Genomic DNA, 13,432 nt, shown 5'->3' on the forward strand with positions numbered 1-13,432 from the left:
GCGAGTATCATAGCAACCAAAGAGCCAGACACAAGCCCCCCCCCAATATGTTTTACAGTCACATATTACATTCACAAATGATTATGCAGTTACACAAACCTGCTTTATTCTTATTTCATTCTTCAGGTGAGAGAGGGTACCCCGGCCGCCCTGGTCCCCCCGGTGTGGCCCCTCCCTCTCTGCTTGTGGAGAAGGGAGATTACGGAAACCCCGGTAGCAGTGGTTTTCCTGGATTCACTGGACCCAGAGGTAACTACTGTCAAGCTCCTGTGGAGTTGTCTAAAGAGTCAAAAATCAAATACTAATCGATACTAAAACCAGTATCAAAACTAGATACTCATTTGAGTAGTAGTATTGAGTATCAAATCAGTTCCTTAGTATCAAAATTTGAAATTTCACTACTATCATGAGAACAGTAGTTGATACAATAAAGTTAAATTTAACCTGTTTCAGATGATGTTTTAGAATTTTATAGATGTATAGCAGTCCAGATTATCTAAATTATTGAGTATATTGTGAATGTTGTGCCAATTTTTTTACATCAAGCATATATTTTATAGTTTTAAAAATGCTGCAACAGAACTGATGTTTCTGTATTTTGTAGGTAATTACCTCCGCCAAGGAGGTTATGTTTTTGCCGGCGTTTGTCTGTTTGTTTGTTTGTTTGTTTGTTTGTTTGTCTGTTAGCAACATAACTCAAAAAGTTATGGACCGATTTTGATGAAATTTTCAGGATTTGTTGGAAATGTGAAAAGGAAGAACTGATTTCATTTTGGGGGTGATCCGGAAGAAATCCTGGATTCTGGATCACTTTGAAATTTTAGTTAACATTGTGGTAAATGGGGCCAAAAATTTTGTTTCTCAATATCTCGGTTAATTATTGACCAAACCCCATGAAATTTGACTCAGGGATGGACAATGGGATCCTCTTTCATATTCCAAAGGCTGATCCGGATCTGATCCAGAAGACTGATTTTATCGCAATTTATATAAAAAATGGGGGTAGTCCTTGGCGGAGGTCTGCGCTCTCTGAGTGCTTTTCTAGTTTTACAGTATATTTGGGGACTCCAAAAATATAGAGAGCAATTCATTTGAGGTAATTCTTGAATATTTTCCCAGGTGACAAAGGTCTGCCGGGCCTGCCTGGTCGTCAGGGTCTACCGGGACTTCCTGGTTTTGCGGAGCAGAGTAAGGGTCTTCCTGGAGTTCCTGGTCTCTCTGGGATACCAGGAACACCAGGCTTCCCCGGACCCAAAGGAGAGGCCGGCATCAATGGTTTCCCTGGGGGGGCTGGACCAAGGGTAAGACTGCAGAGCCAGAGAAAATTATGAACCAAAAATATTTTATCTTAATAAAAATGAATTTTAACTAGAAATGTATTAAATAGTGTAGTACATGAATCTCTAACAAAAATATACAGGGAATTTAGTTTTTAATTGTGATTTAAAGATAAATAATTGTTGCTATTCTAGGGTGATGATGGTGCTCCTGGTTTGCCTGGTAATCCTGGAGAGCCTGGTCGTCCTGGTGCTAAAGGTTGGTTTAAGAGAGAGATTAGTACTAGTTAAAGACCTATTCTGCAAAACTGATTTTGTTATAGTTGTTTTCCCCATCGTTTACACTCTGGAAGTTGTATTTGGAGTAATTTGTGCATGTTTGAGCAATTTTTTATCTCTTTTTTTCAAGATGCCATATTGCCGATCAACCCCTGTTTTCATAATCTGTGATACACGTAGGATTCGGCAGTGTTGTGTAGTCATTTTGGTACAAAGGATAAAGAATCCACTGCTCACTACCTTTATCTGTAGCTGTCCATCAGATAGCTACCCATTCTACAGTGCTCCAATTGGGTACCGTGGAATTGTTTTGTTTTAGAAGAATATTGTAATAATTTAATAATTATCCACAGGTGCCATGGCCTGTAACTATATAGCAGACCCAAAAACAGTCTGTCTTAAAACCTGGGTTAGTCCTGGTTTAAACTTGGTTTAGTCTAGGTTTTTTAGTCTAGTTCTTGTTTAAGTCCAGTTCTGGGCTTATGTTGACTTGGATTAGACAAGTCAAGTCTCTAAAGGGAGAGAACTAAATTGTAATTATTTTGAATTTGGTTCTCAACCAAAAATTTAATGTTCTTTTTTTTGATGTTCGCTCTTAAAAAACATAATCTTTATTAAACTAATCTGCATACAATCAAGTAAGCAATAAAAAACTTTATTTGAACTGCCCATTTACAACAGTCAGCAAAGTAATAATAAAATAAGTTAAGTAAGACTTGTTTTTTGTTTGTTTTTTTGACTATCACCTATTGCCAGTTAAGACGGTAAAAAATATTGACATTGTTTATTTCATCTCTCAGGTCTTCCTGGAGATTCTTTTGGAGGATATCCAGGAGGCCCCGGACCCAAAGGACTCCCCGGAGAGCCAGGCTTCTCAGGTCAGACACACTTCCATTCACACAACTGAGAACACTGCAAAAATAACATCCAGCAGGAGTACAGTTGTCTTGAAAGCAAAATATGCATACTCACTTGAGTTTGGGTTTGGGTTAGATTTAATTGCTTTAATAACAGCATAATTTGACTTGTTTAATGGTATTTAATGATTTCAAGATAATTAATCCTGAGATAAGAAATTAATCTATCCACAGGGTAAGAAAATTCCACCTACACCATAATATGTAAATAACTTGAAATAAAACCAAAAATGAAACCAGAAAACAACTTGAAATAGGTAAAACAATTTAGGTCCAGCCTGTAAAGAAATCTAAACAAATATAAATAAATGAAATGTTTTAGTTTAAGAGAATTTAAATCATGTTACTGTTCAATATAATAGAGTTATTTTTACCATGTAACTGACTGACTGGTAATTGATAATCCAATATTCCACGTGTTTTGCTTGTGTTTTCAGGAGGCCGTGGGCTGGATGGAGCTCGTGGAGATGATGGTTTTCCAGGAAGTCCAGGATTCCCCGGATCCAAAGGACAGCCTGGAGAACCTGGAGGCCCTGGAATAACAGGTGAAAATATTAACACAGTCACTTCTACAGCTGCTATGCCACAGATCTGCAGAGATGGAGACACTGGGAAAACTAAACTATGGTAAACTAAATGTCCAGAGAGAAAAAATCTATTAAAAAATTCAGCCCATCTTGTCATGTTTTTGGTTAAAAATTCCAATCTGATTAATAAAAAAGATGGTCACCCTTCATAATAATAACTACAACTTAATTAGCCTAATAAAACTTTAAAACTTAAAGCCACAGTATCCAACTTTTTCACCAAAACTTGTACAGTACTGAAATAAAAGCATGTGTTTTGTTTTATTAAGAATGATGAGGCTTGTAGTGGATCACTACAGTCTCATGTGGTTGTTAAGCAAAATACAATTCTGGTGTTGTGTGTAGGTTCCCCTGGTTTCCCTGGTCCCAAAGGTCTTCCGGGATACCCAGGACCAAGAGGCTCAGACGGGTTACCTGGAGGTCCAGGTGGACCTGGAGGACCTGGAGCTAAAGGTAAACAAGCACATTCAATTCAACTTTATTTATTTATGGCCGAGGTTTTTTAATTATTTCTGTGTTTTAGGTTTGCCTGGTTCCCCTGGTTTGGATGGACTTAATGGACTCCCAGGACCTAAAGGACTTCCAGGAACGCCAGGTAACTTTCCTACAGTTAAAATGCTTGTAAAAAATTGGGTTGGCGGTACAATTCCAGCTTGTTTTGTCCTTGGGCAAGACACTTAAACCAGCTCGCCCCTAGAGTCTGCGTACACTAGTGTATGAAAGTATTGTGAATGGGTGAGTGGTTCTTTGATGTAAAGCGCTTTGAGTGCCTTGAAGTTGGAAAAGTATGACCATTTACCATGTGACCAATAGTTATGATTGCACAAATAAAAATACATGCTTCAATGGGTTAAATAAGTGTTTAAACTGGTTGAAAAAGGTGTTTCTGCTTTTTGGATGTAATTGTCTGGCTATTGACATAGATCGAGGGATTTCATTTTAGAACACAGCACTTCCTGCTGATGTTTGACTGATGTAAAACTATAATATGTACCATCCCACTAAACCAAATAAAATTTAACTGATCTTTTTTGCAGGTACCAGTTTAGGAGGTCGTCCCGGAACTCCAGGTATCCCCGGACAGAAGGGAGAGAGAGGCGTGTCTTTCCCAGGAATCCCAGGATTCAATGGGGCTAAAGGAGAAAGGGGAGCGCCAGGTAACACAGAAATTAGGTGTAGTGGTACTTAAGAATTTGAATATACTGTTTTTTTTTGTTTTTGTTTGTTTGTTTTATAATGACATCTAGAAGTTTCTATAAAAACATTCCTAATGATTAACAATATTAACAACAAACTGACTTAATTTTTTCTTTCTTAATGTCATCCCAAGTGCCCAAGTTGGGAAACAGCTTTTATAGTGCACTACAAAGAATTATGCATTTCTCCAAGAGTTGTTGGCTTATAGTTTACTTTTAGTAATTAATGCATATCAACCTCCCATGCTCTTTATAAAATGTAATAATTGCCATGTTTATTTTTGGTAATAGGTGGTCCTGGACTGCCAGGTTTCCCCGGTCGCCCTGGTCCACCTGGTCCCACTGCTGTGTCCAGTGCTGTGGGTCCACTCGGAGATCCTGGTCTGCCTGGTTTGGATGGAGAATATGGTAAGAAATATAAAAATATAAAAATCATATATTTTTTGCATTCATCCTAGGTTAGTCATTGATTGTCTTCTCTTTCAGGTTTCCAGGGCCCCCCCGGTCCCCCTGGTCCCCCTGGCCCAGGCACCTCTCAGGGAGATAGAGGCGATTCCGGTCTCCCTGGTTTTCCTGGAACTCCGGGACAGAAAGGAGAGCCTGGTTTGCCTGGAGGCCCTGGTGCCCCTGGGAGTACTGGGTTCAAAGGTAAGAAGAACATAAGATTTATCTTTATCACTTTATAATAAGTACACCTTAATTTGCTGTAAAGAGCCCATATTACACTGTTATAATGCTGTTTCCTCATCAGAAACATACCTGAAGTTGTGTTTTGTTTCATTCATGTAACACATAAACCCTGCATATCTAGAGAGCTGGACATTGTAAATATGGCACATGTGTTTTTTAGGAGAGAGAGGTGAACCTGGATTCAGCGGTGGTTCTGGTCTGAAAGGATTTTCTGGAGATCCTGGATATTACGGAGGAAAAGGACCAAAAGGATTTAGAGGTAAGATAATTTGTAGGCTGAGCAGTTAGCACTCTGGTCTCACAGCTCGAAGGTTCCATGTGCAACTCTTGGGCCTTTCTGTGTGGAGTTTGCATGTTCTCTCTGTGTCTGGGTGGGTTTCCTCTGGGCCCCGGTTTCCTCTGTCAATCCAAAACATGCACAGTAGATTAAATCCTCCAGCTAAGGTAGTCCTGACCAAGACTAGCTCAAAATCTGGAGATGGGTGCCACTGTTCCCTACAGGTAGCGATATGGAGACAATAAAGTATACCATAACCTTGGTGTAAAAACCTGTTAAATCACAATGTACACACTCGACAAACCCAGATTTATAAAGTAAGCATCCAAAACGTAAAAGTCGTCTGTTGCAGACCCAAAACTGTATTGTATTGAGTAAATAAAAATGGAGGATTTATTTACAGTCTAACAATATATGGGGTTGTCCCAATCTGATCATGTGACTGCGGACTCAATCCAGACTCGGACGTTACATTCTGATCAGATATCGGATAAATAATATATGTATACAACACACAGCGTGCACAGGACACACAGCACACAACCGTTTTTGTTTTGTTTGTTTTTTTTAACTGAGGCGCGGGATTTGCTCAGGGATTAGCACAGGGTTAACGCTATCTGTCCCAGCTCCTGCTGTACTAGAGCCACGCTCGCGCTGGAACTTTTGGGCCGTGCCGTGCTCGGGCGCTATTGCCTGGGGTTCTGAGGCCCGTGTTCACATCTGTGCTTCCGATGGCGTCATCGCACGGCGCTATTTGTTTGCATATTGCGCAGTGGAGCTGGCGCTTTTGGCAGAGAGCGTGGGAACAGTGGTGTGGAGTGTCTATTGAGCGGTGGAACCGATGTTGCAGTGTGCGCTCCGCTGTGGGTTTGTGGATGTGGTGGCGGTGTGGGGGAATGGGGACGGCCAGGGGAGTGGCTGTGGGGCTTCTGTCATCTTGTTTTTATTTGGTAAGATTTTGTATTATTTGGATATCACAGACTAGCCTAAATGTTTCAAATGTAGTGCACAGGCTTCCATATAATATCAAATATACAAACTATAGATTGTGCAGAGTCTAGTCTTAGGGTCTGATCTGATTCTGGTCTGGTTCCAGTTTTGTCCAGTTCATTAAGTTTACTAAGTTACACATTCCAAGATGGTAAGATTTTCAACAATGATGGTGCATGGTTAGAAAAGTTAATCAAATTTAAGTTTTGGACATTTGATTTTCACACACAAGTTCAGCCCAAATATTACACATTGAAATCAACACAGTCTGATCCCCCCCAAACATCCTGGATCTTATTCTTTCCTCATAGTCATTTCATAATGTTTTATAGAATTATCGGATCGGGACTCTGTATCGGCAGATACTCAAAATCAAACGACTCGGACTCAGACTCGGGGGCAAAAAAATTTGATCGGGACATCACTAATAATATATCCAACAATATCTGATGTGGCTCTAAATACTGTCTCCTTTATCTTTGTGTAGGTCCCCCTGGTCGCAAGGGTCCCCCTGGTCTCACCCTCCCAGCCCCCCCTATCACTCGGCCTCTGTACGGAGACATGGGCGTGGCTGGAGAGTCCGGAGGTTCTGGATCACCTGGAGAGCCTGGTCAGCCTGGCCTCCCTGGACGCCCAGGTAAAGGACTAATTAACCCAGTGATTGAATATTTAGTTTGACAGGTTTAGCCTTTGTTTGGTCCTGAGTTAGCCCTGGGTTAGATCTAGTTTAGTCTTGGTTTGGACTTGGGTTAAATTGCTTTATACCTATTTTCAGGGAATTTAATCACACAAACTTACTTGCATGTTACTGGTAGCATAGGAAATCAGTTCTGGCTTTGTTCACACGTGACTTTGTTCTGACAAAATGCTAGTAAATTCCCAGGTTAGACTGCATGTGTGAATGAAGCTGCAGATCTGTAGATTTGTTCTGTTTTAGACTTGGTTGGTTTAGACTTGGTTTGGACCCAGTTTAGTTTTGCTTCACACCTCCTTTATTCCCAGACTAGAACTGGTTTAGTCCATTTTTAACCAGTTTTTGTCCTGGTTTAGACCTAGTTGTGAAAGTGGTTAGAAAGGCAATAGTTTTCTGAGGTGGTCTTTTTGTTCATGGTAAAACATCACCTTGACTTTTGTCTTAGGTCCTAAGGGGCGCCTCGGTTCTGTGGGCAGATTGGGTAGACCCGGGTCTCCTGGTTCCCCTGGTTTCCTTGGTGATGCTGGACCTCCTGGATTCCCTGGACCAAATGGAGAGCAAGGTCAGTAATAAAAAAAGTTAACATGCAGTTAAGATGCACTGCATAACTTTCTAATGGGTTCACTATTTGTGTCCATGGAGATTTCCCTGAAATGTTCCACAGTATGTCATTAACATTTCCATTCAATTACAGGTGTTATTATTTCTCCCAGGTCCTGAGAAATTGGTCACTGCTCCACAGATCTGAGATATAGATTGTCTCTATATGGAAACATAAAAGTTGAATTCCATACTGAAGAACATTACCAAAAAAGCAGAAAAGTTTCTTTTAAAATTTGCTTGTTGGCCTTGCATAAGAAAAAAGAATAAATTTAAAAAAAATTATTTCTTTCAGTAAACACCGCTCTCCTCTCCTCAGGTTTACCTGGAGCACCTGGTCGCCCTGGACCCCCCGGAGCAGTGGGCCGCAGTTACAGTATTGGCTACACGATGGTGAAGCACAGTCAGAACTCCCAGATCCCCATGTGCCCCCAGGGCATGGCCAAACTGTGGGATGGATACAGTCTGCTCTATGTGGAGGGACAGGAGAAGGCTCATAACCAGGATCTAGGTATGAAACATATGAGCCACAGCAAACCACAGCCATACCACGTTTAAAAACTTTTACATACATCTCACATTATCTTTAATAAATATTGAAACAGATGATTGTCTTGTTTATTTGCTAATAAAATAATGATACATTATTTAAAATCTACTGAATCTCAAAATGTTCAACCTGGCTTTTGTCGATCTGTGGCCTGCTGAATTGAGTTCTACGAGTTTATCAATCTGGAACAACTCTCCATATAAACAGCGGTGCTCTCGACTGGAGCGTTCAAGCTAACAACCTGAAAAATCTAACTTATGTTACATCCAGTTGAAAGAAAAGCATTTCCCTGCACTAATGCACAAAGTACATGTTTCCCTGCACAAATGCACAGTGCTTTTACCTTGAGCACATTTTTGACAAACAGAATGTTATTTTTGCTAAAATTTAAAACATCTGTTGACATTGCAATGTTTGTTTTATTATAATATTTTTGTAATAGCATATTTTACCCCACGTCTGACCTCCTTGTGATAATTAAAATTTGTATGGACTCTCTCCTCAGGTCAGCCAGGCTCTTGTCTCCCTCGCTTCAGCACCATCCCATTCCTTTACTGTTCTCCAAACGAGGTGTGTTATTACGCCAGCCGCAATGATAAGTCCTATTGGCTCTCCACCACCGCCCCCATCCCCATGATGCCTGTGGCTGAAGACCAGATACGGCCCTACATCAGCAGGTATGCTGAGAGAAGAGGATGAGAAAATAAATTAATCATTATATATTTATTCAAGCTTTATTTAGCCAGAGATATTTAAAACAACATTTTTAGCACACATTTGCCTATTATACATTGGTTATCAGATATATTGCTCAAACTGGACTTTTTGGCGCATTTAATACTGCAAAATGATCAGAGCTTGTATTCCAATTAATTCAAAGAGTCGAACAAAAACTACACATTGTGTGTGTATGTGTGTGTGTGTTTTGTACATACCTGTATTATTGTAAATAGATGAAAAATACAGACCTAATCTGTCCCTCTCCTCAGATGTGCGGTGTGTGAAGCTCCGTCCCAGGCTGTGGCGGTCCACAGTCAGGACACCACCATCCCCAACTGCCCCGCGGGCTGGAGGAGTCTCTGGATCGGATACTCGTTCCTCATGGTAAGACACTAAAATAAATAAATATAGTATATAGTAATATAGTTATAGTATTACTATAAATACTAAGACTATTGGCTAATACTAAGACTATTGACTTGATACCCGATACCACGATTATAATAAAAGCACTTTTTATTTAGACAATAGAAGATGATTTTCAACATTAAATCATAGTACTTTCCCATGTGGTCTTATATCTGTGTAATCCCTCAGTCGTCCAGGTATGTTCCATAATGGTCCATGGGTTTATACTAGTCTGTGCTCTTTGTTCTGATACAGCTTAAGATCATACTAAAGATATTCAGGAATTTCGGTCCTGTGGATGTGACTTTCTTTAGTAACAATACCTGCTCCAATGAGTATCTAGTTTCAATCGATCAGTTAATATCTGATTTTGAATACTTTTGACAACACTTGTGCTCACATTAAAAATAAAATCTGAAAACTAACTACTTACTTGCATCAGTATGAATGAATAATATGAAACAAAGATCCATGACTAACCCCACATGTTTCCCCCCACCCGTAGCACACCGCAGCTGGGGCAGAGGGTGGCGGGCAGTCCCTGGTCTCTCCTGGCTCATGTCTGGAGGACTTCCGGGCGACGCCTTTTATTGAATGCAATGGGGGCAAAGGGACGTGCCATTACTTCGCCAACAAGTACAGCTTCTGGCTCACCACGGTGGACCCCCGAGAGGAGTTTATCTTCTCTCCCAACCCGGACACTCTGAAGGGAGGGCAGGAGCGCTCCAAGGTTAGTCGCTGTCAAGTCTGCAGCAAGATCTTGTAGTACCGGGAGCGACCACACGGGGGAGACGTTCAAGAACAAAGTGACTGAAAATGGCGGACATCTTTGGCAGTGATGATGTTTGTGATGATGTTTGCCATGAGGAGTGAATGGGAGAAAAGAATTCAATATGAGAAAAGTTACACTGCAAAAAGAGAGATGTTAGTTAAAATGACTGAAATTCTAATATTTGTTTTGTTTTGTAATAGTTTTGACAGTATACATGTGGTCTTCTGATAAAACTGTAGATAAAACTGTTCAAGAAAGGTCAAATTTTATCCAGTTATGTGATTTTTTTTTTTTTTTTTTTTTTTTTTTTAGTATCAATACCTACTCAAATGACTATCTACCATAATTTTTAAAGAAATGAATCTTCCTGGATGGGAGGCAATTATATTCCATTGGTAGATAACTACCAAATAACAAGTGCATTATAATCTAACTTTTTTGGAGAAAGTTCTGCCACCTGCATGTCTCCATAGAAATCTTGTAAGGTTCCACATTATGGCACAGTATTCATTTATTTAATTACAGGAGTTTTTATTGCAAAGGAAATACCTGAAAAAACATGCGTTCTTTGTTGTGGCTTGTCTTCATGGAGTTTCATGTCATATTGCGGAACATTTTAGGCAAAAAAATAACATCTCCATGAATACAAGATGGTGGCAAACCCTCAACTAGAAAATGTGCGTAGTGAAACTTAAACTCAATCTAACCACTTAAAGTCAAGATACTGAATTCAAGTCATTTTAACTAATGAGCTTTCAGTTTTCGCAGTGAATGTGACTTGTCTCGATTATCACTGACGATGGTGCTATTGTTTTAAATGTCTTAAATGTGTATAATTTTGTGTTTCCTTTTTGGTTTTTGGCGAGCCTCATTCTCGGCTACCTCGGAGAGTGTCACCCCTTTCACGTAGCACTGTATCACTCACATACACTTTACATCAGACCAGCCACTACTTCTTATATCAGTCTGTTTAATTCAAAGTAGATGTTGTAGTGTTAGTCTATCTTGAGACTAAGCACTACATTTGCTTTTTTTCACTTCTAAACTGTGTGTATGATGTTTAAAAATACATTTCAGTAGTGTCAACTCATTTGCCTAGACCAATAATGGAGCTATTAATACAAGAAATAAGTGTGCAAAACATGAGGCCCTGATATTTAGCTTAAAGGTTCACTATGGAACTTTTTTGTTGAAGGATCCCCTACATGCTTGTGTCCATGGAGATGTTATTGTTTTGTCTGCAGTGTTCCACGATATAGCATTAGTATGGCACTGATATATCTTATATTTATTCAATTACAGGTGTTTTTATTGCTCAAAAAAACCAAAAACATTCTTCTTACTGTGAGCGGGGTTGCCTCTCCACAGATCTGACCTATAACTATTGGCACCATCTGTTTGTTTTCATAGAGATAGATAGGAAAGACATAAGTATAATACCAAACTGTGGAACATTTCTGGCAAAATATATAAAATACTGCATATTTTATAGATCTCCAAGGACACAAGTAGGTGGCAGAACCTCCACCAGAAAAGTTACATGAAGTTGAATAAGTTGAAATAATTTGTTGAAATTTATCTTATAATTTGATCATTGGTCTATTATATCTTAAAATGGCACCAATCCATATTTTCTACTAGGTTTTATATGGGTATTTTTGTATCAAACTATTTCTGTCAGTAAGCAGTTATTTTTGTAATTTTTTATTCTGATTTCTGATTCTGATAATTCTACAACTCATCTTTTTACCAGTTCAGTATTTTTGCCAAATTTGGTGCTACATCTACCACCAACTGCAAGCACTTTCCTGCCTAAACCTTCTGTCACAGTCTGTCGAATGGGACCAAACCATTCTAACTATTGCACTGAGGTGAACTGCTACTAAGTCAATTACCACACACCACTTTTTCACCTTTTCTTTGAGATTTACAGAATGTTGTTTTGTTTTATTCCAACAAGAATCAAGAAGGATGCTTTTCATGCAACTCATTTCACCCATTTTCAATTGTCTGTTATTGCTGTACATAAAGCTTGAAAAAACATTATATTTGAACAAAAATATGTGACGTTCAAGTACAATTGTAAACTTGGGGATTTCCTGTTTTTCTCTTGTGGATATTAATACAGATTTGAATTTGCATGTTGTTGGAGATTATAACCACTACGACCACTGCGTCTCACCTCTCTGCTGGTAGCCCCACTTACTTCCTTAGTTTTATTTTCATTTTGTCTGCATATGTTGTTTTTGTAATCTAGATTGTAATTATTTTACCTAAGTTCTAATACTTTCATATATAACAGAGAGGGTGGGAAAAGAATATGATTTGTACATTAAATATTTTAATGAAATGTCTTTAGGATAATGTTTTATATGGAGAGTATAGCCTGATCATTTACACATGTCAAAACAGTCTAGTGTATTTTTGGTGTTAGCTTTATGTTCAAAACCAAAACATCTGGAAGTGCCTGGAGTAACAAAGTATTCCTCAAATGTTTTCCTCAAAGAGGATCAATGATAAAAAGTAATAAATAAAGCTGTAACATGATACTGTAATATGTATCTATGTGCCCACATTCAAAATAAAGTCTAAGAAAATTAACTACGTGTGTAATGTTTCTTTCAAGGCTGGTAGTTTTTTTGATACATTTAATTAATATATCTTTGTAAATTTTCCAGTGCACAAAACTGTTAATTGACAAGATAAAGGAGAATAAAATGAATGTGAACATTTATACTACAAAGTGCTCTTTGGTGAAATGATATAACTATCAACACAGTGTCTCTAAGTTGGGAGTTTTGGAGTATTTACATGATAATATAACTGTTACTTAGTAACTATTGTATACACTGGGACAAAACATATTTCTTGTGTGCAGAACTAATCCCATGTGCTTCCAAACACTCTTCCTGCTTCTTGTAATTTTTTAGAATGTATTTTTAAAACTTTTCCTCACAAATTGCTTCTAATTTATATCCGAATGACTGTTTGTCTATATTTATATCCCACCAAATTAAGTAAAAATTGTAGAATCATAAAAACCTGCCATACACAAAATGTATTAGTTAAAGTTCGACTATTAGACAAATGTAATGTAAAATTTCAGAAATATAATTTTATCATCTAATTTATTTGGAAGTTTATAAGGTTTTCCCATTTTAATTAATAATAAACCATAGGCCTGTATCCTACTCAATATCCAATATTCAGGCCTTCAAAACAACATCCACAATATCAGATATATTTTGATATTCTGGGCATTTCTGCCTGAGAGACTGCCCTGGCCCGTGACGTCTGCTGTAGTACCTCTCATTCACCTGTAGGTGTATCCTCAGCTCCACTGTTCACTGCAACGACGTCCATCCACCACGAAGAAACGTGCAGAAACAAAACAAACCAGCGGAGATCTTTTTCTTCTGATCTGGGCCCTTTACTTTAAACAGGTGAAAAAGACTCACGGCTTCATAAAAAGTCT

The 13,432-nt window shown here is 38.7% G+C and overlaps 1 protein-coding gene across 1 annotated transcript in view; it reads left to right on the top strand.

Annotated features, from left to right (window-relative positions):
- The window catches only part of col4a6 (collagen, type IV, alpha 6), a 126,224-nt gene extending 116,124 nt beyond the window's left edge, over nucleotides 1-10,100 (top strand). Inside the window, exons 31-47 of the mRNA XM_055156299.1 lie at nucleotides 127-249; nucleotides 1,120-1,301; nucleotides 1,473-1,536; nucleotides 2,357-2,434; nucleotides 2,911-3,018; nucleotides 3,406-3,513; nucleotides 3,584-3,655; nucleotides 4,098-4,217; nucleotides 4,548-4,664; nucleotides 4,743-4,904; nucleotides 5,107-5,205; nucleotides 6,701-6,850; nucleotides 7,353-7,469; nucleotides 7,827-8,018; nucleotides 8,563-8,734; nucleotides 9,047-9,161; nucleotides 9,691-10,100. Of these exons, the coding sequence (XP_055012274.1) occupies nucleotides 127-249; nucleotides 1,120-1,301; nucleotides 1,473-1,536; nucleotides 2,357-2,434; nucleotides 2,911-3,018; nucleotides 3,406-3,513; nucleotides 3,584-3,655; nucleotides 4,098-4,217; nucleotides 4,548-4,664; nucleotides 4,743-4,904; nucleotides 5,107-5,205; nucleotides 6,701-6,850; nucleotides 7,353-7,469; nucleotides 7,827-8,018; nucleotides 8,563-8,734; nucleotides 9,047-9,161; nucleotides 9,691-9,951 (2,240 nt within the window). The 3' untranslated portion in view covers nucleotides 9,952-10,100. The remainder of the gene's footprint in view (nucleotides 1-126; nucleotides 250-1,119; nucleotides 1,302-1,472; nucleotides 1,537-2,356; nucleotides 2,435-2,910; nucleotides 3,019-3,405; nucleotides 3,514-3,583; nucleotides 3,656-4,097; nucleotides 4,218-4,547; nucleotides 4,665-4,742; nucleotides 4,905-5,106; nucleotides 5,206-6,700; nucleotides 6,851-7,352; nucleotides 7,470-7,826; nucleotides 8,019-8,562; nucleotides 8,735-9,046; nucleotides 9,162-9,690) is intronic.
- The last annotated feature ends 3,332 nt before the right edge of the window (nucleotides 10,101-13,432 follow it).

This window comes from Boleophthalmus pectinirostris, unplaced genomic scaffold, assembly GCF_026225935.1.
Source record: "Boleophthalmus pectinirostris isolate CB_2022bp ecotype Guang Dong unplaced genomic scaffold, ASM2622593v1 HiC_scaffold_20, whole genome shotgun sequence".
Taxonomy (NCBI): Eukaryota; Metazoa; Chordata; class Actinopteri; order Gobiiformes; family Gobiidae; genus Boleophthalmus; species Boleophthalmus pectinirostris.